Source organism: Haliotis cracherodii, unplaced genomic scaffold (assembly GCF_022045235.1).
Source record: "Haliotis cracherodii isolate W230 unplaced genomic scaffold, xgHalCrac1.p SCAF_12, whole genome shotgun sequence".
Classification (NCBI taxonomy): Eukaryota; Metazoa; Mollusca; class Gastropoda; order Lepetellida; family Haliotidae; genus Haliotis; species Haliotis cracherodii.
This window is the reverse complement of record NW_027266267.1, coordinates 30,005,083-30,032,713: the sequence shown is the minus strand read 5'-3', so window position 1 is coordinate 30,032,713 and position 27,631 is coordinate 30,005,083. Positions and strand designations below refer to the sequence as shown.

The 27,631-nt window shown below is 41.1% G+C and overlaps 1 protein-coding gene across 1 annotated transcript; it reads left to right on the top strand.

Annotated features, from left to right (window-relative positions):
• Positions 1-7,584: 7,584 nt before the first annotated feature.
• On the top strand, positions 7,585-19,148 carry LOC139458342 (sodium/potassium-transporting ATPase subunit alpha-like). Its single transcript, XM_071239730.1, has 19 exons — positions 7,585-7,928; positions 10,000-10,176; positions 10,541-10,744; positions 10,983-11,096; positions 11,703-11,837; positions 12,161-12,278; positions 12,403-12,671; positions 12,856-13,054; positions 13,235-13,346; positions 13,774-13,906; positions 14,254-14,446; positions 14,591-14,766; positions 14,890-15,026; positions 15,198-15,517; positions 16,068-16,317; positions 16,536-16,710; positions 16,848-16,978; positions 17,156-17,257; positions 17,383-19,148. The coding sequence occupies exons 1-19, from the start codon at positions 7,896-7,898 to the stop codon at positions 17,501-17,503; spliced, it is 3,099 nt and encodes a 1,032-aa protein (XP_071095831.1). The 5' UTR covers positions 7,585-7,895; the 3' UTR covers positions 17,504-19,148.
• The last annotated feature ends 8,483 nt before the right edge of the window (positions 19,149-27,631 follow it).

Genomic DNA, 27,631 nt, shown 5'->3' with positions numbered 1-27,631 from the left:
CACATCACTATTCTCTACCCTTTTCAGGCACATACAAAGTGTACTATCTGTGTCAGGTGCATAAGAGTGTACTATGTGTGTCAGGTGCATAAGAGTGTACTATGTGTGTCAGGTGCATGAGAGTGTACTATCTGTGTCAGGTGCATGAGAGTGTACTATCTGTGTCAGGTGCATGAGAGTGTACTATCTGTGTCAGGTGCATGAGAGTGTACTATGTGTGTCAGGTGCATGAGAGTGTACTATTTGTGTCAGGTGCATAAGAGTGTACTATGTGTGTCAGGTGCATAAGAGTGTACCATCTGTGTCAGGCGCATGAGAGTGTACTATGTGTGTCAGGTGCATAAGAGTGTACTATGTGTGTCAGGTGCATAAGAGTGTACTATCTGTGTCAGGTGCATAAGAGTGTACTATGTGTGTCAGGTGCATAAGAGTGTACTATGTGTGTCAGGTGCATAAGAGTGTACTATGTGTGTCAGGTGCATAAGAGTGTACTATGTGTGTCAGGTGCATAAGAGTGTACTATCTGTGTCAGGCGCATGAGAGTGTACTATGTGTGTCAGGTGCATAAGAGTGTACTATGTGTGTCAGGCGCATGAGAGTGTACTATCTGTGTCAGGTGCATAAGAGTGTACTATGTGTGTCAGGTGCATAAGAGTGTACTATGTGTGTCAGGTGCATAAGAGTGTACTATGTGTGTCAGGCGCATGAGAGTGTACTATCTGTGTCAGGTGCATGAGAGTGTACTATGTGTGTCAGGCGCATGAGAGTGTACTATGTGTGTCATGTGCATAAGAGTGTACTATCTGTGTCAGGCGCATGAGAGTGTACTATGTGTGTCAGGTGCATAAGAGTGTACTATGTGTGTCAGGCGCATGAGAGTGTACTATGTGTGTCAGGTGCATAAGAGTGTACTATGTGTGTCAGGTGCATAAGAGTGTACTATCTGTGTCAGGCGCATGAGAGTGTACTATGTGTGTCAGGTGCATGAGAGTGTACTATCTGTGTCAGGCGCATGAGAGTGTACTATGTGTGTCAGGTGCATAAGAGTGTACTATGTGTGTCAGGTGCATAAGAGTGTACTATGTGTGTCAGGCGCATGAGAATGTTCTATCTGTGTCAGGTGCATAAGAGTGTACTATCTGTGTCAGGCGCATAAGAATGTACTATGTGTGTCAGGTGCATAAGAGTGTACTATCTGTGTCAGGCGCATAAGAGTGTACTATGTGTGTCAGGTGCATGAGAGTGTACTATCTGTGTCAGGTGCATGAGAGTGTACTATGTGTGTCAGGCGCATGAGAGTGTACTATCTGTGTCAGGCGCATAAGAGTGTACTATCTGTGTCAGGTGCATAAGAGTGTACTATCTGTGTCAGGTGCATAAGAGTGTACTATCTGTGTCAGGTGCATGAGAGTGTACTATGTGTGTCAGGCGCATGAGAGTGTACTATCTGTGTCAGGTGCATAAGAGTGTAATATCTGTGTCAGGCGCATAAGAATGTACTATGTGTGTCAGGTGCATAAGAGTGTACTATCTGTGTCAGGCGCATAAGAGTGTACTATGTGTGTCAGGTGCATGAGAGTGTACTATCTGTGTCAGGCGCATAAGAGTGTACTATCTGTGTCAGGTGCATAAGAGTGTACTATCTGTGTCAGGTGCATAAGAGTGTACTATCTGTGTCAGGTGCATGAGAGTGTACTATGTGTGTCAGGCGCATGAGAGTGTACTATCTGTGTCAGGTGCATAAGAGTGTACTATCTGTGTCAGGCGCATGAGAGTGTACTATCTGTGTCAGGCGCATGAGAGTGTACTATCTGTGTCAGGCGCATGAGAATGTTCTATCTGTGTCAGGCGCATGAGAATGTTCTATCTGTGTCAGGTGCATGAGAGTGTACTATGTGTGTCAGGCGCATGAGAGTGTACTATCTGTGTCTGGCGCATGAGAGTGTACTATCTGTGTCAGGCGCATGAGAATGTTCTATCTGTGTCAGGCGCATGAGAATGTTCTATCTGTGTCAGGTGCATGAGAATGTACTATCTGTGTCAGTCACATGAGAATGTACTATCTGTGTCAGGCGCATGAGAGTGTACTATCTGTGTCAGGCGCATGAGAGTGTACTATCTGTGTCAGGCGCATGAGAATGTACTATCTGTGTCAGGTGCATGAGAGTGTACTATCTGTGTCAGGCGCATGAGAGTGTAGTATCTGTGTCAGGCGCATGAGAATGTTCTATCTGCGTCAGGCGCATGAGAATGTTCTATCTGTGCCAGGCGCATGAGAGTGTACTATCTGGGTCAGGTGCATGAGAATGTACTATCTGTGTCAGGTGCATAAGAATGTACTATCTGTGTCAGGCGCATGAGAGTGTACTATCTGTGTCAGCCGCATAAGAAAGTACTATCCGTGTCTAGAGCATGAGAGTGTACTGTCTGTGTCAGCCTCATAAGAATGTAATATCCGTGTCTAGAGCATGAGAATGTACTATCCGTGTCTAGAGCATGAGAATGTACTATCCGTGTCTAGAGCATGAGAATGTACTATCCGTGTCTAGAGCATGAGAATGTGCTATCCGTGTCTAGAGCACGAGAATGTACTATCCGTGTCTAGAGCACGAGAATGTACTATCCATATCTCGAGCATGAGAATGTACTATCCGTGTCTATAGAGTATGTGAATGTATTATCCGTGTCTAGAGCATGAGAATGTACTATCCGTGTCAAGCGTGTTACCTACTTTCTGTGAAAGGGTCACAGCTGACATATAAGTCATAGCATACATTCACGGTACTTGCGGTACATACATATATATACCTGCGTTGACAGACATACTTACACAGGCATATGTTACAGATCAGTCTGCTGGTATGTAGAGACATATGCAGGACCATTTCCATCTGCGTGAACTGATTTGGAAAAACGTACAGCTCGTGACAGGTTTTCTTGACGACTGTTGATATCTCAATGAGTAGACATGTTTGATTACAGAATGCCTTCCTTCTCTTGAACCCAAGTATGGGGTTTATTTCGGCACAACTCCCGTTTTGCCCAACACTTTAAGCAAGGTGCTACAACAATGTGTGCTCCGTTACTCGGCTTGTTTACAATTCAGTATGGCATGATTAGCTCATCGTGCTGTTTATGTTTTAGCGCTTATTGCAGTTTAGCTTGACAGGGCGTCTCTATAGTATAATATAATATAATTTCTGGTAGTTGAAAGCACGTGAGAAGACGAACGATGTATGTACGAGCACCTCAAATATGTCAAATATGTCTACAGTACTCATGCTACGTATAAACTGGCAAATGACTCTCTTCCATATTTATCATGCTTTCGTATAAACTGGGCATATGACACCCTTCCAAATTTACCATGCTATCGTAGAAACCGGGATATGACTCCCTTCCATATTCATCATGCTACCGTATAAACTGGGCATATGACACCCTTCCATATTTATCATGCTTTCGTATAAACTGGGCATATGACTCCCTTCCATATTTATCATGCTTTCGTATAACCTGGGCATATGACACCCTTCCATATTCATCATGCTACCGCATAAACTGGGCATATGACTCCTTTCCATATTTATCATGCTATCGTGTAAACTGGGCATATGACTCCCTTCCATATTTATCATGCTACCGTATAAACTGGGCATATGACTCCTTTCCATATTTATCATGCTATTGTATAAACTGGGCATATGACTCCTTTCTATATTTATCATGCTATTGTATAAAGTGGGCATATGACTCCTTTCCATATTTATCATGCTATTGTATAAACTGGGCATATGACTCCTTTCTATATTTATCATGCTATTGTATAAACTGGGCATATGACTCCTTTCCATATTTATCATGCTACCGTAAAAAATGGGCATATGACTCCCTTCCATATTTATCATGCTACCGCATAAACTGGGCAAATGACTCCCTTCCATATTTATCATGCTATCGTATAAACTGGGCATATGACTCCCTTCTATATTCATCATGCTACCGTATAAACTGGGCATATGACTCCCTTCTATATTTATCATGCTATCGTATAAACTGGGATATGACTCCCTTCCATAATGATCATGCTACCGTATAAACTGGACACATGACTCCCTTCCATATTCATCATGCTACCGCATAAACTGAGCAAATGACTCCCTTCCATATTTATCATGCTACCGTATAAACTGGGCATATGACTCCCTTCTATATTCATCATGCTTTCGTATAAACTGGGCGTATGACTCCCTTCTATATTTAGCATGCTATCATATAAACTGGACATATGACTCCCTTCCATATTTATCATGCTACCGTATAAACTGGGCATATGACTCCCTTCCAAATTTATCATGCTACCGTATAAACTGGGCACATGACTCCCTTCTATATTTATCATGCTATCATATAAACTAGGCATATGACTCCTTTCCATATTTATCATGCTATTGTATAAACTGGGCATATGACTCCCTTCCATATTTATCATGCTATTGTATAAACTGGGCAAATGACTCCCTTCCATATTTATCATGCTATTGTATAAACTGGGCATATGACTCCCTTCCATATTCATCATGCTACCGTATAAACTGGGCATATGACACCCTTCCATATTCATCATGCTTTCGTATAAACTGGGCATATGACTCCCTTCTATATTTATCATGCTATCATATAAACTGGACATGTGACTCCCTTCCATATTCATCATGCTACCGTATAAACTGGGCATATGACTCCCTTCCAAATTTATCATGCTACCGTATAAACTGGGCACATGACTCCCTTCTATATTGATCATGCTATCGTATAAACTGGGCATATGACTCCCTTCCATATTTATCATGCTATCGTATAAACTGGGCATATGACTCCCTTCCGTATTTATAATGCTACCCTATAAACTGAGCAAATGAATCCCTTCCATGTCTACAATGTCACGGTACAAACAGGGCATACACACACGCGCGCGCACACACGTAGGTGACTGGCCCACAAGACAGGTGGTATCATCATATCATTCGGGTGTAATACTTATACAATCAAGTTGTTTCTCTGAAAACAATCGCATTAGCCAGGAACGTCCAAACATTTCTTACATCAATAAAGAGGCACCAGGTACGAATCATTTCCACTCCGCTGCCGTCTCCCCGTGTCTGGTATTGCAAACGATAACCACGCAATGGCACGCACACTGATGATGCTAATTCGATTGGAACTATATTGTTTGCCTCGGCTGCCACTGACGCAGATCCAAGGCGCCAGAGCACTAAATATACAAGTATATATGACCCCTTGCGAAATCTCTCTCTCTCTCTCTCTCTCTCTCTCTCTCTCTCTCTCTCTCTCTCTCTCTCTCTCTCTCCATCATATCATAATAAAGCGTGATTGCTTAATGCTTAATCAAAAAGGCCATAAGAGTCATAAACGACATTCATTTATTAGTACTATTGGTTAGTCAAATGTTACAGAGTACAGCGAGGGGGCCTGTTGTGTTTCATAACTGTGCCGTGGTGTTTGCAGGAACACAAACTTGAAAATTCCGTATAAATTGACTTTCATTGATAATGCCACTTAAAGAAGTTACTCAAACACACTACAGCTTATGCTGGTACAGTTGGGGACTGGAATGTCACAAGAACAAAGAAGCTCAGCCGACCCGAATCTTTGTTTACAGGAGGCCGGAGGTGGGGGGTGGCGGGGGGATATTATGTAATTGTAGCTAATATTACGCGACAGGAGATGTGTCAGGTTTACGACTGAGGTTATTTGTTTCGGCCATCCGTGATACCCCCGGGCCACCCTTTGGTCATGTACATTGCTCTTTTGGCTGTGGTCTACTACACGGCATTGTCCGTGCTTCTCGGACTCAGCGCCATGCACTATATAGACTATCGATTTAGGGAATAATCACACACCGGTGTTCAAAACGTACAGGCGAAAAAACTGTCTGATATCGGAATTTTCTGAAAGAAACACTTTGAAGCGAGGAAAATATACTTTGGCTACAATTTGCCCACAGTAATTCCCAAAATAAATTGTCACTTGTTTGTAAGTCGTTTGAAAATAGATTGAAAACAACATGCACACAAAGTAGGAAACGAGGTATGTTACGTCAACCCAGTTGCATCTAATCTGCCGGGCACAAGAATGTATACACCCATGTTTGATGGTGGCTAAAATGGAACAAAACAAGAAATGGTTATTCGATGGTATTTGATACGGGTATCATTGTTGTGTTTTGGAATTTAAGTTTCCAGTGTTTCGGCGACTGTTTTCAGTCACATAACGTTTTGTTAACGTTTAATTTTTTTTATCACATACATATATAGTTGTATTTTTGCCCGACACTTTATGTTATATTTTAATCGTGACTTTAAACGTGTGTGGACACAGTTTCCAACAACCATTGACACATTCTTAGGATCTAGAAAACAATTAAGCAAAACCATGCGAAAACCCTGCGAGGATGAATCTAATTAACAACTACCATGACCAAGACGGTGGTTTGTCGTCTAGGCCCTATAGTCGAAACAATGAAGGAACAATGGGACATTGTTCATATACCCAGGGGCGAACCGACCATCACCATCGCCGCAACGCTCGGGCAGAAATCGTTTTCGCAGTATTACAAACCCTGGCAATTATCTTTCTAAAATAAAACATTCATCCCATTCGGTTTACGTACGTTTCCTCTGTGTATTCGCTCAACACACGAATATGCATACACATTCAGTTAGTCAATGATCAAACCGATACATGTTCTCGAATCCTAAAAGATAATTTTTTTCTCGTTCGTTTTCTCGCACATGAGGTAAAAGAAAACATCTGTCCCCAACAAGAAAAGAAATAAACTAACAAACAACAACAGGCTTTTTGGAAGTGTTCCAAAAATACCAAACACGTACATTGTGTAAACGTATCTCAACATTCATTTGGTATGTTTGGTGATGTTTTCAAATATAAATGAAATGATAAAAAGAAACTTTCCTGGCAAAATATTTGCATTCACCTCAAGTACTTGCATGTTACCTTTTGATTGGAATGGCAGGCACCTATTCTTAATAGTCGTATTTCAATTTGTGTTATATTTATTATGATTGTCTACGTATGTAATATATGTTATAGCCTAATATAAAGACTACACTCAACTGCACGTTAATGGACTCATTTTCTCCTTCTCCCCATAACTATACCCCAACCGACACGTCGAACCTTTCTCATGGCGCATTTGTTTAGAAATATATCTCGATTTATAAAAAGAAATATCAGATAACACTAAACAAAATCCAACACGTTTATTGATAAGTACATACTGACATACTTTATCGCTCGGGCTCTAAGATAGCGTTGACATTAACGATTATATGGCATTGTAGTCGTGCTGTCTACATACAATACAACTGTAACAATTACCTAATGTTACCCCAAAATATAGAAACCGGTTTGACTTTCGTCCCCGTCTACTAGCGGTCAGCGCGTGACCTAGTTTTGAGTGTTGCAATAGATCTGCCAATCAAAACCAAGAAGCGGCTCTGAACGGGCCTCCTCGGGACAATATAAAACCGCTCGTGAACCGAGGAGCGTCACCAGTTGCTGTGCATTGGTGGTTACGGGGATCTTGAGCTCCGTCCGCCATTTTGGACAGATAACCTTCAAATCACGTGACATTGGAACCTAAGACTGAGAACACTATTTCAACATTTTCCATTCCGGGCTGTTAATTACTTAGTTATTTCCTTCTCTGGACAAACCTAATACCGAGTGTTATTCCGTTGTTGAAGTGGTTATTTCGAAATCCTCGGAATTTTCCTTGGTGACGTCACTTGATTGACAGCTCCCAAGCTCACACATACGTCACGCTTGTTGGAGAGACCGCCCAATCGAAAATGGCGTCGAGTAAGGTGTCCAAGTCAAGCCAGGTGAGTTTCTGTTCTGTTTTTACATATATATCAAACATGGTGATTATGTACTTGTTGTATAGGCTCATGATGTTATACCGAGCTGTTTTCTATGTGGTTTTCTCGGCGTAGAAGACATAAACTCGTAAATTCACAACGCACCTTCCCAACATGTATCATTGGTTTCGAGGGCCTAGGTCAGGACGCATACTTCTGACCCCGTTGACTGTCGTGACTCGAATCAGTTAAGGCACAGTTACTGTAAGTGCATAGTTGTTAGATTAAACTATCCAAGCCTTGTTATACTCCCTGGTGACAGAGGTATGTTTGGAGGCATTCCATGCTCATGCTTGCAATTACTAATTTAAACTGGTTATATGAATATTCATGAGCATCCTCGGGGTTTGAAGGGCAAATGTTCCATGGACATTTTTATCAAAATACAGGCCCAAATGCTTTGTTTTGTCGTTTAAATGAGCTTTCACAAAGTGGAAAGTACTGATTGTGCCTGTTGATGTTCGATATCGGGCCGGAAAGTACATGCATGTCAAAACCATTTCAGTAGATCTAGCTCCGCACGCCCTTATGTGTTGAAGGATATAATTAATTATGGACAAGAACGGGCAGTATTGCCGACATTTTCCCTTACGACTTTGTTTCATGCCTGTTATTGTATCCATTTGCGTGCACGAGTATATTGTAGTAAGGTAAAAAAAAAAAAGCATGTAGATTGTAATCCGATCAGTTTGAAAATGACTTGAATGAGCCTTGCTTCTTTTTTTTAAGTTACCTAAACCAAAATAATGAATCATGCCTGTTTTTTTGGCACGTTATGCGCATTAATGTTTAAATGTTGAGATTACTGTATGGTTTGAATCGGAACACTGGCTATCCCCAGTGATAGGATAGAGGTGACCTTGTAAGTAGTCCAGGGAAAGTGAATGAACAGTCATGTGATCTCTCACGTGATAGTAGACTGGGCTACCGTGATCAACTACTTTGTGTATTAAGACGATGAATGTAAGCAAATACTGAAATCTGGCATATTTTCAGAACTTTATGTAATAATATCAGCGTGTGGCATCTTAAATGGATTTAAGGTCATGGTATCATTGTAATATATTTCACAAATCCAGAAAATGTAAATATTGAAAAGAAAGCTTGGTAAGATTCATATCACATACCTGTTGCATAGACTTTTATACAATCATTGCTGCGACATGTGTATTGTGCACTGAGACGCTACTTGAAAGATATGTAGGTCAAGTAAACAAATACATCAGATATTACCAGAATTGAGACCATGTCTTAGCGTCCTTTTGTGTACAATAAAACTAACTCGCCCAGTGTGTTGTACAGGTGATACAGGGTTGTTTAGGTTGAAATAAATTGTCAGGATCATTAAGAGGCACCCATGTTCAGTGTTTCTTTTGTACAAGTACATCATGTGTGAATTCTACAGATATACATGTAAAGCCTGCTTCATTTGGTCTCAATACAGAAAATTAACCCAGGATTTATCCAGGATTCCAAACTAAGCTCCCTAACAGGCAAAAGGGGGGTAAAATGTTATTTTCCTAAATTCAGAGGTATTTATACTTTGTAAACTAAACTTTGAAGGCACTACCTCTCTTGGATGTTAATTGGTCCTCTTGCCAGTGAAATAAAAGTCTATAAGGCTGGAACATTAGTCATTACAACATTAACATGAACTTGGAATGGTTTAACTATTAATTCCAATTTTTTAAATTTTATTGACATTTGCCACAGATTTTTCCGATTACCCATTTTTGTATTGATCATGACACCTTCTCGCTTCATATGGTGTTGCTTGAATAGGCAAAAAATGAATGTTATTCTGGATAAGACTTGAGTTTTGTTGTAGCATTGTTAGTTGTAATAGGCACGATTGATAAAACTGTTTTGCTATTAATTTTGCTAATAAATATTTAGCTCCTAATCTTGTGGGGAAACTTTGTATGAACCTCGCAACTTCATCCCAGTGAAACACTTCATTGGGGTGGAAGGTTCAAACTGTTCGATAATAGGGTGGTCTTTGAGTGTCGTTTTTCATTCATTTCTGGTGTTTTAGCCACGGGCTGAGAGCTACCGCTATGCTGTCACACCCAGTGATAATGATGACAAGAAGAAGTCAAAGAAGGAGAAGAAGAAGGAAAATCTTGATGAACTCAAACAGGAGTTGGAGATGGAAGAACACAAGATTCCACTTGAGGAGTTGTATGAGCGACTTGGATCAGATCCCAATATGGTACATGCATTTTCATCCTTAAGTGTCCCTAATTTTCATGACAATCTTGAATAAATAAGTTAACACACTGCTCTCGCCAACTATACAATAGAAAACATTACATATGCTGTAATAAAATAATAAAAAAGGAAACATTCATTATACTCCAAGTGGAATATGTTTTCTAATCATGCCACCCCAAAAAGCTTAAACCACGAACCCTTTGTCTTGGGCTGTATGACTGATTCAAAACACCTTTGAAGGCATGGTCTCAAATGGAAGCCTGCAGATTGAAACTAGTGCCACTAAGCTCAAGAAAGCTGCTTACTCAGAGTATGTTGACATGTGTTGTGTGTATCTTTAAACATACTTATTACTGTTTCAGGGTCACAGTGTTGAGAAGGCGAAAGAAATTCTCCTCAGAGATGGTCCCAATATGTTAACACCACCTAAAACTACACCAGAATGGGTGAAATTTTGTAAAACATTATTTGGTGGTTTCTCTCTCCTCCTATGGATTGGGGCTATTCTCTGTTACATAGCATATTCCATCCAGGCAGGAGCCATGGAAGATCCACCGGGTGATAACGTAAGTCTTTTTGTTAAAAAATCTTACATATTTTGTAAAACATGCACTGTTACTTGAAAGTAGTTGAAGATAAAAATGGAAAAAGAATAACCTTTTTTTAAATTCAAGTCCAGGGGGTTCTATTCATAATCCCAATGTTCAGAATTCTGTATCTGCAGCTTCTATGAATTATATTTCAGTCATGAAAACCTCAGGAAGCCCATGTTTACTGCTGTAACACAAGCACTGTCTGTTTCAGTTATATCTAGGTATAGTGCTGACAGCTGTTGTGGTTGTCACAGGATGCTTCTCATACTATCAAGAAGCCAAAAGTTCAAAGATTATGGATTCCTTCAAGAACATGGTTCCACAGGTAATTCATTCATTTGTGAATGACATGTCATTTTCTGTACAATTCACTGTTGCATTTCTTTTTGGTTACCATGTGTTCTTACTCATCATTATTTCATCAAGGTAGTTTTTCTGTGTTCCCATTTTTTTCCAGTAAAATTAGGTTTGGACCAGTAATTCATGTGACTGCCATTCCCCGTGGACTGGCAAATAAAATACCTTATAAAACAAAACATCGGGGATATTCATTTAAGTTTAATTTTTTTTAAAAGTCATCTTGTTTGTTACCATCACGGTTACCCCTTTGTATATTTTAGTGCACGGAAATAACATTTCAATTTGAGACCGAATATATATTTGTTGTGAATTAGTCTTGAAATATTTAAAAAAAAGAGAAAAATTGTGACTGAACCTTATGTGAATGACGTGTAGTTCTAACTAAGTTACTTCAGAGATGATGTCATTGCATTGAACGTGATGTTGAAAGAAGTAAAACCAGGTAGTTTTCATATGTTTTGATTTAAAGTTGGGACTGACAAAACTTAGGGGGAATTGGTAATTGTTAAAGTTGCCAGTCCAGAAGAACTAGCAGTTTCAAATGTTTATCAGCAAGCTCTTGTCATTGCAGTATGCTGTGGCTATCCGAGGTGGACAAAAGCACAATATCCATGCAGAGGAGCTGGTCCTTGGAGACATCATTGATGTCAAGTTTGGAGACAGAGTCCCTGCTGATATCCGTGTGATCACTGCTCACAGCTTCAAGGTGAGTCTGCCTTACCATGTTACCTTGATTGATATCAGCCAAATATACACACAATATGAAATGATACTCCACACTTCTTGATAAATACCCTGTCAAGTTTTATAAGTGTCCTTTTTCAATCCCTCCCTCCAAATCCCGATTCCATGATATTTTGTTTTCATACCTCAATAACTACTCTTGTATACGGACAGACAGATTGCATAGAAATCTCTCAGGTTGGACTGGATGTAACAGTCAGATGATTCTTTCGAATTTGTTGGGGCGGGGGGAATTGTCGTGTTCAGATGACTCTTTTTTCAAACCAGTAAATATTGTATGTGCAGGTGGACAACTCCTCCCTGACTGGAGAATCTGAGCCCCAGACTCGTACTGCCGACTTCACACATGAAAACCCTCTAGAAACAAGGAACTTGGCCTTCTTTTCCACCAATGCTGTAGAAGGTAGGCAACTGTCAAGGCTAAGTCATACTTTTCATTGCTTTAAGAATTATGACAAATATTAACATTTGTTTTAAGTTGAAATTGGATAAACATTTGCTTAATACTAAGTATTATGTGGTTTCAGGAGATTGTCGTGGTATTGTGGTCCGTACTGGTGACAAAACTGTTATGGGGCGTATTGCCAACCTGGCTTCTGGTCTGGAGGTTGGCGAGACTCCCATTGCTAAGGAAATTGCTCACTTCATCCACATCATCACTGGTGTGGCTGTGTTCCTTGGAGTCTCCTTCTTCGTCATCGCCTTCATTTTGGGTTACTTTTGGCTTGATGCTGTCATCTTCTTGATCGGAATTATTGTTGCTAATGTCCCTGAGGGTCTGCTGGCTACTGTCACAGTGAGTAACTATTTACGGTTTTGTCATAAACTATTTTGTTTTGTCATGAGTATCGCATCATCCTTTATATGCTTCACTTATTATGAGAACATTACCTAAAATATCCAATACTGAGCATGATATTCAATGCTATGAGTAGAGGAAGTAACACCCTACAGCATAATGGTATTGTGTTTTTGTGCAGGTTTGTCTGACTCTCACAGCAAAGCGTATGGCCAGTAAGAATTGCCTGGTGAAGAACTTAGAGGCTGTGGAGACTCTTGGATCTACATCCACCATCTGCTCGGACAAGACCGGAACACTGACACAGAACAGAATGACTGTTGCTCACATGTGGTTTGATGGGCGTATTGTGGAGGCTGACACCAGTGATGACCAGTCCAGTGAGTACAGTTGGCACTTGATGTACAACAGTCTGTTATGTGTACGGTATGTCTGGGAGGAAAATAGCTAACATGCTAACAGAGTCCTATAACATGGGTGCTTCAGCAAATGCAAAGAGGTTCCTCTTTCCTTTCATTGTTTTGAAATACATTGTTATTGAAATTGTTTTGTAAATACAGATGCCACATACAGCCGCACTGACCTCACCTGGATGAATCTGGCTCGCGTTGCCATGTTGTGCAACAGGGCTGAATTCAAACTTGGGCAGGACGACACTCCAATCCTCAAGAGGTGAGTGTACATACCATGCTTAAGTATATTTTTATTGAAGAATTTTCTTCGATATCTTTTGTGCAGTCTTTTGCTTGGCTAGCCATTCAGATGCCATGGATTCACTTGCAATTTGTTTATATAGACACATCTGCAACATGAAATCATGCTCATTTTCAGTTTAATGAATACAGTCACAGTGCTTTGTGTTCATTCATTAATAAACTAGCATCATTTTGAAAACTTTTCTGTTCAAAAAGTTCAGTGCGAAGTTTGATTTGATAAGTGGATTTTCTGAGAAATCTTTTTTTCAATGTTTCATTGAACTTAGAAAATTATGTTTGGAGTCTTGGTCAACTCACTTTTTGTTTTGTTTGTCTAGTGTTCACTTTAACACTAATTAAAATGAGATTTTTACATTCTAACATATGAAACATCTTTTTCTCAGGGAATGTAACGGTGATGCATCTGAATCTGCCCTGCTCAAGTGTGTTGAGTTGTCGATTGGAAACGTCACAGAATTCCGCCGCCGCAATAAGAAGGTCACTGAGATTCCATTCAACTCAACCAACAAATACCAGGCGAGTTCTTGTTTGTTTGAACATGTGCTGTCAGTGTTTCCTTCTTTTACAATTCAATCTTTTTTTAGCCCAAGACATTTGATTGTCTTACCATATTTGATGTATTAGGCACCCCATTCCTTCACACCACCATAAGCTCCTCCCTTCCCCAACATCCCTTCCCCAACACCCCTCCAATATGTCATATCTTCAATTTGTTTGAGATGCCCCACACTTAGCTGGAAAGTTTACCTGGCAGTCAATATGATCTTGTGTTCAATACAGAAGTTTCAGAAGTACAGCTCTGTAGAAGAGTGTACATGAAATCACCTGCAGATTTTAATGCATTAGTATGTAATTTCTTACAGGTTTCCATCCACGAGACTGAGGATCCCAACGACCCACGCTATCTGCTTGTCATGAAGGGAGCTCCTGAGAGGATCATGGACAGATGTAGCACTGTGCTTCTTAATGGCAAGGAACAACCCATTGATGATTCTTTCCGTGAGGCTTTCAACGCTGCCTACCTGGAACTTGGAGGCTTGGGAGAGCGTGTACTTGGTATGTGAAACATTTCTGTATACTGCACATATATAATGTAACTTGTGTGGTTTAAATTCAGTAAGGAAAGTCACCAAATTTCATTTCATTTCATTTCAAGCCCTCGTTTCCTCATGTACTGATTTGTTTGTCCTTTTGTTTTAGGATTCTGTGACTATTTCCTGCCTATCGATCAGTTCGCCCCAGGCTTTAGCTTTGATCCTGATGGCCCCAACTTCCCCATCACTGGTCTGAGATTCGTTGGCCTCATGGCTATGATTGACCCTCCCCGTGCTGCTGTGCCTGATGCTGTTGGAAAGTGCCGAAGTGCTGGTATTAAGGTAAGGTTGCGATTGCAGTTCTTAATATTTTGAAGTAGTCTTGTAAATATGCTGTATGTTTCACATTTGTTATGAATTAAAGATTCTAGGATTGAATTGGGTTTTTTTAATAATTTTTTGTAGGTTATCATGGTAACTGGTGACCATCCCATCACTGCCAAGGCCATTGCTAAGGGTGTCGGCATCATCTCAGAAGGAAGTAAGACTGTAGAAGATATTGCTGCTGAGAGAGGAATTCCAGTTGAAGAGGTTGATCCAAGGTATTTTTAATAAAATACAAACTGTCACAGACTCCAACATAATTAAATCACCTTTTATTATCAAGATATAAGCAAGCTTGATTTGAAACCCTGTTTGTCTAAGCTTATGCAATGACATAAGAGATGCAATTTTATCCAACCTGAACATCCGATACCATTTTTATTATTCAGAGAGGCAAAAGCTGCTGTTGTCCATGGTGCTGATCTCCGTGACATGACCCCAGCTCAAATTGATGAAATTCTCCGAAACCATGGCGAAATTGTGTTTGCCCGTACCTCCCCACAACAGAAACTGATCATCGTGGAAGGCTGTCAACGCCAAGGAGCTATCGTAGCTGTAACTGGTGATGGTGTCAATGACTCGCCAGCTCTCAAGAAAGCTGATATTGGTGTTGCTATGGGTATTGCTGGAAGTGACGTCAGTAAACAAGCGGCTGACATGATCTTGCTGGATGATAACTTTGCCTCCATTGTCACTGGTGTTGAAGAAGGCAAGTAATGGATCCTTATGGTCGCACATATATGTATGTTAGGAGTTAGTAGGGAAAGCGCTTACTTGTGAGGATGGAGGGTGGTTACAATGTGTGACATCATAATAAGCATTAACATTCGCCTCTCCATGTACAGGCCACTGGTATATTTCTGGCAGCAGCACAAAACAGTATCTGGCACTCAATAATGACTTTCTCATGCATCTCAAATCTACTGTAGTTCTCATCTCCTGTTCCACGGAGCAGCCTTAGTGCCTTGTCTGTGAGTTGTGCCAGTTATATCCAGATCAGATCAGTCTTAACAAACATTGCAGCAGATGTCAACTTAGGCCATTTTGGGGGGTAATTTGACAGAATTGTTTTCAGACAGAAGTGGTTTTGGTAAAAGAAATATAATTCTCTGATATCCAGGTTTAAAGTATGTAGCATTCACATATGAAAAAGCCACTCACTGTTTTGAGTACCAGTATTTGTTTGTAATTCAGTCATGTGTTCAGGCCGTATCGTTTCTGCCTTTTGTGTAATGTTTATTCTCATTTTATGTGTGCAGGTCGTTTGATCTTTGACAACTTGAAGAAGTCCATTGCCTACACCCTCACCTCCAACATCCCTGAAATCTCACCCTTCCTGCTCTTCATCCTGGCTGATATCCCCCTGCCTCTTGGAACCATCACCATCCTCTGCATTGACCTGGGAACTGACATGGTTCCTGCTATCTCATTGGCCTATGAACAAGCTGAGAGTGACATCATGAAGAGACAGCCACGTGATCCAGTCAAAGACAAACTTGTAAATGAAAGGTAAGACATTGTAATATACATTTTACTCATTGATGGTTACAGTGGCTGACTGTCCTCATCTCACCTATTTGTCTCTGGCTTCCTGTCACAGACTTAAATATTATCAGGTTACCATTATGGCAGCTTGAATACTGCTGCCTACTCCTTGGAGACCATACATTAAGTTTAACAGTTTTTCTTTTTGAGTGCAATGTACATGATATTATTCTGTGTTTCAGATTGATTAGTATGGCGTATGGGCAGATTGGTATGATCCAGGCCTCTGCTGGGTTCTTTGTGTATTTTGTGATCATGGGAGAGAATGGTTTCTGGATGAGCAAACTGTTGGGCATTAGAGAGGAATGGGACTCCTTGGGCATCAATGACCTGGAGGATTCCTATGGACAGGAATGGGTATGTTAATGTTTCTCCCCCACTTTTTTTCTTCCAGTTTGAAAATATCCATTGTGAATTTGTTTCTTACTCTACCGTTTTTAGGTATTTCAAATCATGAGTGAATGTATTGACAAAAGAATTTATGGCTTTTTCAGACTTATTCTCAGAGAAAACGTCTGGAGTACACATGCCACACTGCCTTCTTTGTGTCCATTGTTATCGTACAGTGGGCTGATCTGATCATCTGTAAGACTAGGAGGCTGTCCCTATTCCAACAGGGAATGAAGTAAGTACCAGCAGAATTCTTGTAATGAGCCATGGGATAACCAGAATCATGTAAACGAAAATAGCTGAACCTTCACTCAGAACATTTTCAACCTTAAACCACCTTAGTTATGGACTGTTACTTATTTGTCATAAGTTGTTATTTGTGCTGTTCTACATGCATTATCTCTTGTTACAGAAACCACAGACTGAGTTTTGGTATATTCTTCGAGACTGCCCTAGCCGCCTTCCTGACATACTGCCCCGGTCTGGACCAGGGTCTGCGTATGCAGCACTTGAGGTCAGTAACTGTAAAAAAAAAGCATCAGCTGATCATGGTTTCCTTTTTATCTTGAAAATATTAATATTGTGTCTAAAATGTACACATTCATGAGTTGAGTCTAAACTGTGTTGTTGTTTTTTCAGGTTATCTTGGTGGTTCCCAGCTATGCCATTCAGTTTGGCCATCTTCATATATGATGAGTGTAGAAAGTTCATCTTGCGACGAAACCCTGGAGGATTTGTAGAGAGAGAGACATATTATTAAGGATTTTTTATCCATAGTAAAGATAATTTAGGATGACAAGAGAATCTTCAAATGCCATGGGGTGGGAGTTTCGCTGGGGAAATAGCATTGGGATGGGAGGGTATTTTCACTTGTGTCATTCAAATGTGAAAAAAAGTGATTTTTTTTTTTAATGCTCAGGAGCATGTTTATGGTTGTCGTCATTACTGCATTTAAGTGAACTTATTCTTTGCAAGTGATCTTGATATCGTTGCCTGCAAATTGAAGCTGTGCAGAATTTTGAATCAGTAAAGTGAGCTAACTGTTGTCCCATGTAGGATTAATATTGGCAAGTGATGCAGACGAGGTACTGTTGCTGCCTTACTACACCAAGTCACTGTACAGCCACCACCAGTCATGTGTGACTAGATCTGCCTGTCATGTGTTTAATGGTTGACTGCACACACACATACTTACTCAAGATTAACTTGTAGCTATAGAACACCCCGCGTGGGTCATGTCAGCCTTACGTTCAGGCAGGCTTTGCATAGATTTATTATTGTTATTACTCTCGGATATAATTTAATACTATGATTTTAGAAGACAGAATTTTTATCATAAATCTTTATTGTACAAACTGTTTAATATTTTTTCTGTGCATTTTAGTATGTATTTCGCCATATTTTTCAAGTTGTGATTGTAGTTACATGTGTATGTCTGTGTCCGAGTGTCCTGGATATGATAGAATGGATGATATTTGCACCGTCATGTACCAACATACGCTTTTATTTCGTTCCCCACATTCCATGTTAAAATGTGACCTTGACCACACACCAGAATTGCTTGGATGAGGAGCAGTTCAGCCCCATCAAACACTCCCTCCCACACAAACAATGGGTCTGTCACAAGAGTGGAGTTAACTTTGTCCTCATTTCTTTTTCACTTTTGTCACTCATTTTAAAAAGTTATCTGAACTTCACTTCAAAGCTTGGGGAAGTAAAATCACATTTTGTGCGTGTATTGTAGATCTTAGGCTTTATTGCCTACGAGAGAATTCTGTGTTACCTGTGGAGTAGTGAAATGTGGGCAGTTTTCAACTGTTGTCATGTCTGCCAGATTGACTCCTGAATAAAGCATCATGCATCCCTCCTCAAAACAGCATAAAATACTCAGATACATCTACGTGACTCCCATGAAGAGTTTGTATCTATTTATCAGTTACAGGTGAATATTAGTCCACACAGTTCATGTATTGGCTTTTCATTTAACCAAGAATAAGTATGGAGTTATGTCTGAATCATAACAATCCAATTTGGATCAGAATTTAGTTTTGTTTGTTGTAAATCACTGCTTGCCAAATACTGCAGTTGATGTTAGGGAGTCATGTATCAGTAAACTCCTGCATGTAGGAAAAACTACTGAAGGGTTAGTACTTCTGTATATGTTACATATTCTGTTACAAGTTATCTGGCACGGCAGTAATGATTGTTGATTTTTCCTCTACTTGAGAGAGATATATGTATGTTATGACATATGCAATACAAATGATTGTAAATCTGTGAAGTATGTTGCATGTTGCAAGCCACATATCACTCCAATGTGTAGGGACGGCCAGCATTGCATTACATTGTTACAGCTCCGTGGAATTTTCTTTGAGGTTGAAAAATAAAGTCATTTAGGCTGACAATTGGTGTTTTGTGTGTGTTGGCTTATTGCTATTGGAATTGTCACAGTTCTCAGGTGTACAACTGGATTGGCTGAAACATCTGCTGATGTGATGGGAACTGTGAGTGACCATGCTGAGTGGACATTGTTGTACCCTGAATCATTGCTTTTACTTTTCAACTGGTTTCTCAGGCCCAGGCTCTCTAAACCATGAGCATAACAACTCCCCAAGGGTTTTTCAATAGGCGTTGCACCTGTTTTTGCTGGTTGGCGTGGTGACAACTGGGCCAGCAAACACTTGCTGATGCAGGATAAGGCTTCTTGCTGTGCCACCTGGAGGGCACGAGATTGCCTCTTGGTTTGCCTTCAGCTGCATGGACTGCTGGCAGCCATCCATTCAGGAACACAAGAACTGGCTATCATCTACAGCTGCAGATTTCTGCCTTCAGTCTCGAAGGGCTGTAAATCCCAGATTTTTCCTGGTAGGAAGTGAGAGCTTGCCTCTGCAATCTAAGACTTGATTGTCAAGACAATAGGTGTCTAATAAAACCAACTTTATGTTTAATTGCATCAGCGACATATATTGTAGATTCTTACACAATTCTCAAACTGACGACAACCAAGTGATGGAAGGTATGTGATATAGTGTGAAGCAGCCGATAAGATTAACATGCACACAGATATTTGAAGCGAAATCTACAATCAGGATTAAAGTCCCACTAATCTGATCTCTATGGGGTGCTGCTTGTTGGAGGGTGGGTTATGACCATTAGCTTGGAGGATAGGGAGAAGGTGGAGATCGTTTCCATGCCTACTTTGTGTTTGATAGTCCAGCAGCCAGATCCAAAGAGACTTCAAGGGATTTGCTCACCCCATCATCTGGAAAAAGTCAACTTGAAAAGATGGTAGTTCTGTGTCCTTAAGTATTCCCTTGATATTAAGATAAGTTGGATCATCCCCAGATTTGCAATGCTCTTGCAAAGCTGTTAAACTGGAAGCTTTACCTTCCTGCATAGGTTCCCTCAAAAGTTCTGTATCTTCCTAGCACTAAAGACTAACAAGATGATTGTCCTTTTCGAGGTGATGCGGCCAGCTTGACAGAGTTCGAATCCATCTACAAGAAGAAATCACCTATTTTATACTGATTTGAGTAAATAATTTTAAAGTGTAAATTAAGTTAGATATGTTAGATATGTGAACTTTAGATAACTCTTAAATTTAAATAAGAAATGTTACTTCTAAAATAATTCTAAAATTTATGTTACAAAATAGATCATGTCAATTTGACAAAATAATGTCTTACAATCTTGATAAGTCATTTTGGAAGTACACAGGGAGGGGAGACGTGGTCTTTGGCTCGGTTCTCGTCGTGTAGGAATTGGCATTCCCATCCTATTCCAAGCCATGAATTGAAAACCTTTTTTCAATGAAACTTGGCATATATAACTGGTGCCTTTTGCTATTATGAATTTTTTAAAGTTATATTTTTTATATGTTTCCATGGAAACAATGTTGACTTAGTCTCAAACAACTGTTTCTATATTTTTATTCCGTGACCTAAAACGCTGGGGGTATATAGTTAACCTTCCTTCCTAAGACATTTTTGTGTATGACCTATAACTTGAAAACTGGTTTACCCATAACTAGACAAGTTCATTGATTCTTTTAAAATTTAGTGAGTAGTTTCCATACTCATGGGAAAGGTGTAGTGGCAAAGCTTGATTTTGATATGTGTGTTTTCTGAAAGCATTATGTTTTTTTGTGGTTTTTTTTATATTAGAAATATATTGGTGTCGGAAATCGGGGGCATTGATGAGCCCTACTCACTGTCTTGTTTTTCATTTCTAATTATAAATTTTGTTAATTTTGTTAATTTCTTGTGTTTCCAATCAAACAATTTTGGAAATTCTTTAGAGTCTTTCTACTTAGCGTCCACTAAGCTTAAATGGTGCATCTACTTGCACAGTACCACGCCCCCCCCTGCACCCATCTCACAGACACAGCACAATCACGGCACACCACATGAGGCAACAACGAGGGGGCAGCAGGATTAAACAGGTCAGTTAAATACTTAGCTTTATTAGTTCTTTTATATGCCCATTAAATCTGTTGTTTCTTAAACAATGATGTAATTTAGTAACAGTTCATTTGGTAATATAGGCAATTGCAACAACTGTTCTGATTAAAGTTAGAGTGAAGTAATTATTAAAGTCATCTTTTGTTAGTTAGCTATGTGCATATATATATATATATATGCAATCGTTTTGTTTGAATTGTGTGAGTGAAGATAATAAGTGATAGTGAGTGCATTGTCACAATGTTGTGTGATGGTTTGTGAACTACAGGCAATCCATGGTCCTCCTTTATAGTGAGTCACCACATGTTATCATTTGGCTCCATTGTGAGGTGAGGCTTATCATGGATAAATATATTTTATCTTTATGTACACTTTTCATGTACCCTTTGAGGGTTAGACCATATTAACTAATTGAATGTTGGGTTATTTGTCCAGTGGTATCTATGTTAGGTATATGTGTAAATACTTTTTTATTTGGGGAGGTCGGGTAGCCTAGTGGTTTAAGCTTTCGCTCTCCACGCCGAAGACCCGGGTTTGATTCCCGACATGGGTACAATGTGTGAACCCCATTTCTGGTGTCCCCCGCCATTATATTGCTGGAATATTGCTAAAAGCGGCGTAAAGCCATACTCACTCACTCACTCACTCACTTTTTTATTTGTGATTATTTGGGCAAAACATGTTATATGGCAGTACATTACCTCCCTTGGTGTGATACATAATCTGAGTATTCATTCATTTTTATTATTATTGTAAGACTTAGCTAATCTTTCCACATTACTTTGTACATTAATTTCACATTTATTCTCTATTTTCCTGATTTTATAGTTTTTGTTCACTACTATATTGACAAACTTCTAATATGCCTCACTGCTGGGGAATAGTGATAACGCTGTATGGCTGGGTGGTACAGGGTGTGGGTTGTGTACAGGTGGGTGGTACAGGGTATGGGTTGTGTACAGGGTGTGGGTTGTGTACAGGCGGGTGGTACAGGGTGTGGGTTGTGTACAGGTGGGTGGTACAGGGTGTGGGTTGTGTACAGGTGGGTTGTGTACAGGTGGGTGGTACAGGGTGTGGGTTGTGTACAGGTGGGTGGTACAGGGTGTGGGTTGTGTACAGGGTATGGGTTGTGTACAGGTGGGTGGTACAGGGTGTAGGTTGTGTACAGGTGGGTAGTACAGGGTGTGGGTTGTGTACAGGTGGGTGGTACAGGGTGTGGGTTGTGTACAGGTGGGTGGTACAGGGTGTGGGTTGTGTACAGGGTATGGGTTGTGTACAGGGTGTGGGTTGTGTACAGGTGGGTGGTACAGGGTGTGGGTTGTGTACAGGTGGGTGGTACAGGGTGTGGGTTGTGTACAGGTGGGTGGTACAGGGTATGGGTTGTGTACAGGTGGGTGGTACAGGGTGTGGGTTGTGTACAGGTGGGTGGTACAGGGTGTGGGTTGTGTACAGGTGGGTGGTACAGGGTGTGGGTTGTGTACAGGTGGGTGGTACAGGGTGTGGGTTGTGTACAGGTGGGTGGTACAGGGTGTGGGTTGTGTACAGGTGGGTGGTACAGGGTGTGGGTTGTGTACAGGTGGGTGGTACAGGGTGTGGGTTGTGTACAGGTGGGTGGTACAGGGTGTGGGTTGTGTACAGGTGGGTGGTACAGGGTATGGGTTGTGTACAGGTGGGTTGTGTACAGGTGGGTGGTACATGGTGTGGGTTGTGTACAGGTGGGTGGTACAGGGTGTGGGTTGTGTACAGGTGGGTGGTACAGGGTGTGGGTTGTGTACAGGTGGGTGGTACAGGGTGTGGGTTGTGTACAGGTGGGTGGTACAGGGTATGGGTTGTGTACAGGTGGGTGGTACAGGGTGTGGGTTGTGTACAGGGTGTGGGTTGTGTACAGGTGGGTGGTACAGGGTGTGGGTTGTGTACAGGTGGGTGGTACAGGGTGTGGGTTGTGTACAGGTGGGTGGTACAGGGTGTGGGTTGTGTACAGGGTATGGGTTGTGTACAGGTGGGTGGTACAGGTGGGTTGTGTACAGGTGGGTTGTGTACAGGTGCAGGGTACTGAAAGAGGCAGTTGTGTGCAGTACAGGTTAGGGCTTCAATGAGTACTCGAGGCCGGGTCGGTTTTAGTGGGACTCGAGTCCGTTATCAAGGACTCGAGTACTCGATAAAGGGAGATCACTCTGTTTCAATGTTCAATTGTTCATCAATATATTGATAAAAGCTTCAAAAAATATTGTTTGAATAATGTATTCTTTGTAGAAAGTAGATGTACTTTAGAACAATTGAGAATGTCACATAAAATAGACGTAATTATTGTTTTTCCTTCCCGACTTTAAGAAATTGAATGTATCAAGGAGATTATTGCTTCTTTGCTCCGACTCAAATGCCAGGTGTATTCCCTTACACAGATTAATTATTGATTAGCTGGTATATATGTACTATTTCAGTGGACGCTTTCTATTTACATTTCAGTGCAGTTCAATTATACTTATAATATGTTTTAATACTTTTAGATGGCAATTTTGATCTAATGAACCAATATTCTTAAAGGACGTCCTATTTTCGGGTACTCGGGACTCGTGTCCAAAAAATTTGTGGAAGCCCTAGTAAAGGTACAGTATTTATATTATAATAGACCAGGAGATAAGTTAGCAAAAGCAGGGAGACTCTCTAGCGGTATCATAGTTATGGTTAGAAAAGAGCTGAAAAAATATATATTAAGCGGACTTGGGTGAAGGAAAGTGGTATTTACATTCCATTAGATAATTGACTGTTTTGTACTGTAACAAATGTGCTATACTGTTGTGCGTGTATACACCCAGAAGGCTCAACCTATTATGATAAATGTGCTGCTTCTAGAAATGGTGAACTGATGTTTCAAGATGACCTCCTGGATATTTTAAATCAGAATGATGACGTTTCATGTATTTTGGGGGGAGATTTTACCTCCAGAACAGGGACAGAACCCGACTTTTGGATTATCTTGAAGGGTGTGATAACTCGTCTTAGGATTTCTTGATAGACCATTTTGATTTGCAGAGATACTCTCCTGATACTATTTTGAATAAGTTTGGTAAATGTTTGTTGAACCTATGCTCTGTCTTTAATATCCATATTATGAATGGTCGTTGTGGCAGTGACGCTGGTATTGGGGACTATACATTCATTTGTTGTACAGGGGCAAGCGTAAATGACTATATTATCTCAACCGTACATATGTTTGAACTCTGTAAAAAATTTGACGTAGACACACGTTACGATTCGCAACATTTTCCATTAACAACGTCTTTACGTACGTGTACGCTTCACTCAGTCATCGAGGGTTATGATGATATCAATTATGCAAGTACATTTAGATTTATGTGGAGAATTGATAAAGAAGAAATATTTCTTTGTAACTTAGCTTCAGACAAGTTAGTATCACTGGTTGAAATGAAAAAGCAGTTCATGCCGTATTCACAAATATTGATGAAAGTGTCGAGTTTATAAGCACTCTCCTATGCTGGGAACGAAATGAAGAAAGTGGTTCACGTGAATAAGAAAACACAACAATGGTTTGATTGGGAATGTCAGTTACTAAAAAAAGAGAGATGTACCTGGTTCAACAAATTCAGAAGAGATAAAGATATACAGTCGTTAAGGGAATATAAACTGACGTCCAAAAGAAACTTTACCAACTGAAAATATATATTTCAGACAAAGTATCATTTTTTTTCGATGAAGTCTATCTAAAACACATAACCTAAATACAACTATAGTGTATGCAGAAATTGTTAATCGTCTGTTACATGTTTGCAAGATAACACGCGAAAAAGTGAAAAACACGTGCACCACGGACAACTGCAAATGCACGTGCGGGTAAGGGTATAAAACGATTGCAACGGCAAGTCAGACATCCACAGTGATAAAAAAACACAAAAGAAATGCCACGACTCACAGTCGAACAACGTGAACAAGCCTTGGGTATGGTACCGATGGGAGCCCCCCATGCCAATATTGTACGAACCTTGGCTGTTCCTGTGTTGCCTTTACCAACTTGATGCAACGTTACAGACAGACAGGGTGGACCGCTGACAGGCCAAGAACAGGCAGACCCAGGGTGACCACGCCCCATGATGACCGGTACTTGCGTACCTTGCACCTCGGAAATCGCTCCCTGACAGTGACGTCATCGGCAACAAATGCCTTAGGTCTCAGGGTTAGTCGACAGACAGTTGCCAGGAGACTCAGGGCTCATGGAATCAGGGCTTTTAGACCATACAGAGGACAGCTATTGACAGCGCAACATCATCGTCTGCGATTGAGATGGGCCCGGACTATACGACGTTGGCAACGACGTGACTGGCAGAGGGTTGTCTTCACTGACGAAAGTCAATTCTGTATGTTTAGGGCTGATGGAAGACAACGTGTTTACAGCCGAAGGGGTGAACGAACGGCGGCGTGTTGCGTGCAGGAGGTCGTACCATATGGTGGAATGAGTGTCATGGTGTGGGGAGGGATCTGTGGGCAGGAGAGGACACCGCTGGTCATCGTTGACGGAAACTTGACAGCTCAGCCTTACATGAATAACATTCTTCGTCCAGTTGTCCTACCATTTCTCCAACAGCAGCCACATGGTGTCACTTATCAGCATGACAACACTAGTGAGTCAGTGAGTATGGTTTTTCGCCGCTTTTAGCTATATTCCAGCAATATCACGGCTGGGGACACAAGAAATGGGCTTCACACATTGTACCCATGTCGGGAATCGAACCCGGGTCTTCGGCGTGACGAGCGAACGCTTTAACCACTAGGCTACCCGACCGTCCCATGACAACACTAGAGCCCATACAGCCAGAATTGTCACTAACTTCCTCGCAGCCAACAACGTCAACGTCCTGCCGTGGCTTGCATGCTCACCCGACATGTCCCCCATAGAACACCTCTGGGACTTGATGGATCGCCCTATTCAACAACGACCACACTCTCCAGCCAACCAGCAAGAACTGATCTTGGCCCTCCAAGAAGCATGGCGTCAAATCCCACGTGACCTCAACAGACGACTGACTTTTTCTGTGCGTCGAAGAGTTTTTGCGTGTATTGAGGCATTTGGTGGTCACACACGCTACTAATGACCAACACACACAGCACCAGGGTGGACAGGGTAATACAGTATATTCACCGACACAATCACCAATACACCCAGCACCATGGTGGTCAGGGCAATACAGTATTTTCACTGACACAAATCACCAATACACCCATCACCAGGGTGGTCAGGGCAATACAGAATATTCACTGACACAATCACCAATACACCCATCACCAGGAGGGGTCAGGGCAGTACAGTATATTCACTGACACAATCACCTATACACCCATCACCAGGGGGGTCAGGGCAATACAGTATATTCACTGACATAATCACCAATACACCCAGCACCATGGTGGTCAGGGCAGTACAGTATATTCACTGACACAATCACCAATACACCCAGCACCATGGTGGTCAGGGCAATACAGTATATTCACTGACACAATCACCTATACACCCAGCACCATGGTGGTCAGGGCAATACAGTATATTCACTAACACAATCAGAAATACACCCAGCACCATGGTGGTCAGGGCAATACAGTATTTTCACTGACACAAATCACCAATACACCCATCACCAGGGTGGTCAGGGCAATACAGTATATTCACTGATACAATCACCAATACACCCAGCACCAGGGTGGTCAGGGCAATACAGAATATTCACTGACACAATCACCAATACACCCATCACCAGGAGGGGTCAGGGCAGTACAGTATATTCACTGACACAATCACCTATACACCCATCACCAGGGGGGTCAGGGCAATACAGTATATTCACTGACATAATCACCAATACACCCAGCACCATGGTGGTCAGGGCAGTACAGTATATTCACTGACACAATCACCAATACACCCATCACCAGGGTGGTCAGGGCAGTACAGTATATTCACTGACACAATCACCAATACACCGACCACCAGGGTGGTCAGGGTAATACAGTATTTTGATTCGTTGTTATATGGCTGTAATAATGCCGATGCGATGCGATGCGACGCCGTGATATTGCTGGAATATTGCTAGAAGCGGCGTAAAACCAAACTCACTCACTCACTCACTATTTATTCAAATAAACCAGCGTCAGGGCATGCACCTACACCAGTGATGTACAGACCACAGAATGGAAAGCTACTGTTGATATACTGCGTGACAACACCTGGAAGAGTAAACAATTGCATGATAATTACTTGAACTTATTTCACAACATTGATCACATTCACGTATCGGGTCATCAGAGAGTGACTCAGTGACACATCAGTATTATCAAACAGTATATGTATGCTCGGAAAGGTCCTTACCAACAGCAAATGTGGCCCTGATAATTTGTATGTCAACTTTCCGACACCTGAT

Bases quoted from the DNA above. Each gene is read 5' to 3' on its own strand.
- LOC139458342 (XM_071239730.1), top strand. From the start codon at position 7,896: ATGGCGTCGAGTAAGGTGTCCAAGTCAAGCCAG. The intron at 10,177-10,540 runs GTACATGCATTT...TTACTGTTTCAG, and splicing joins TTGGATCAGATCCCAATATG to GGTCACAGTGTTGAGAAGGC. The intron at 14,447-14,590 runs GTATGTGAAACA...CTTTTGTTTTAG, and splicing joins CTTGGGAGAGCGTGTACTTG to GATTCTGTGACTATTTCCTG.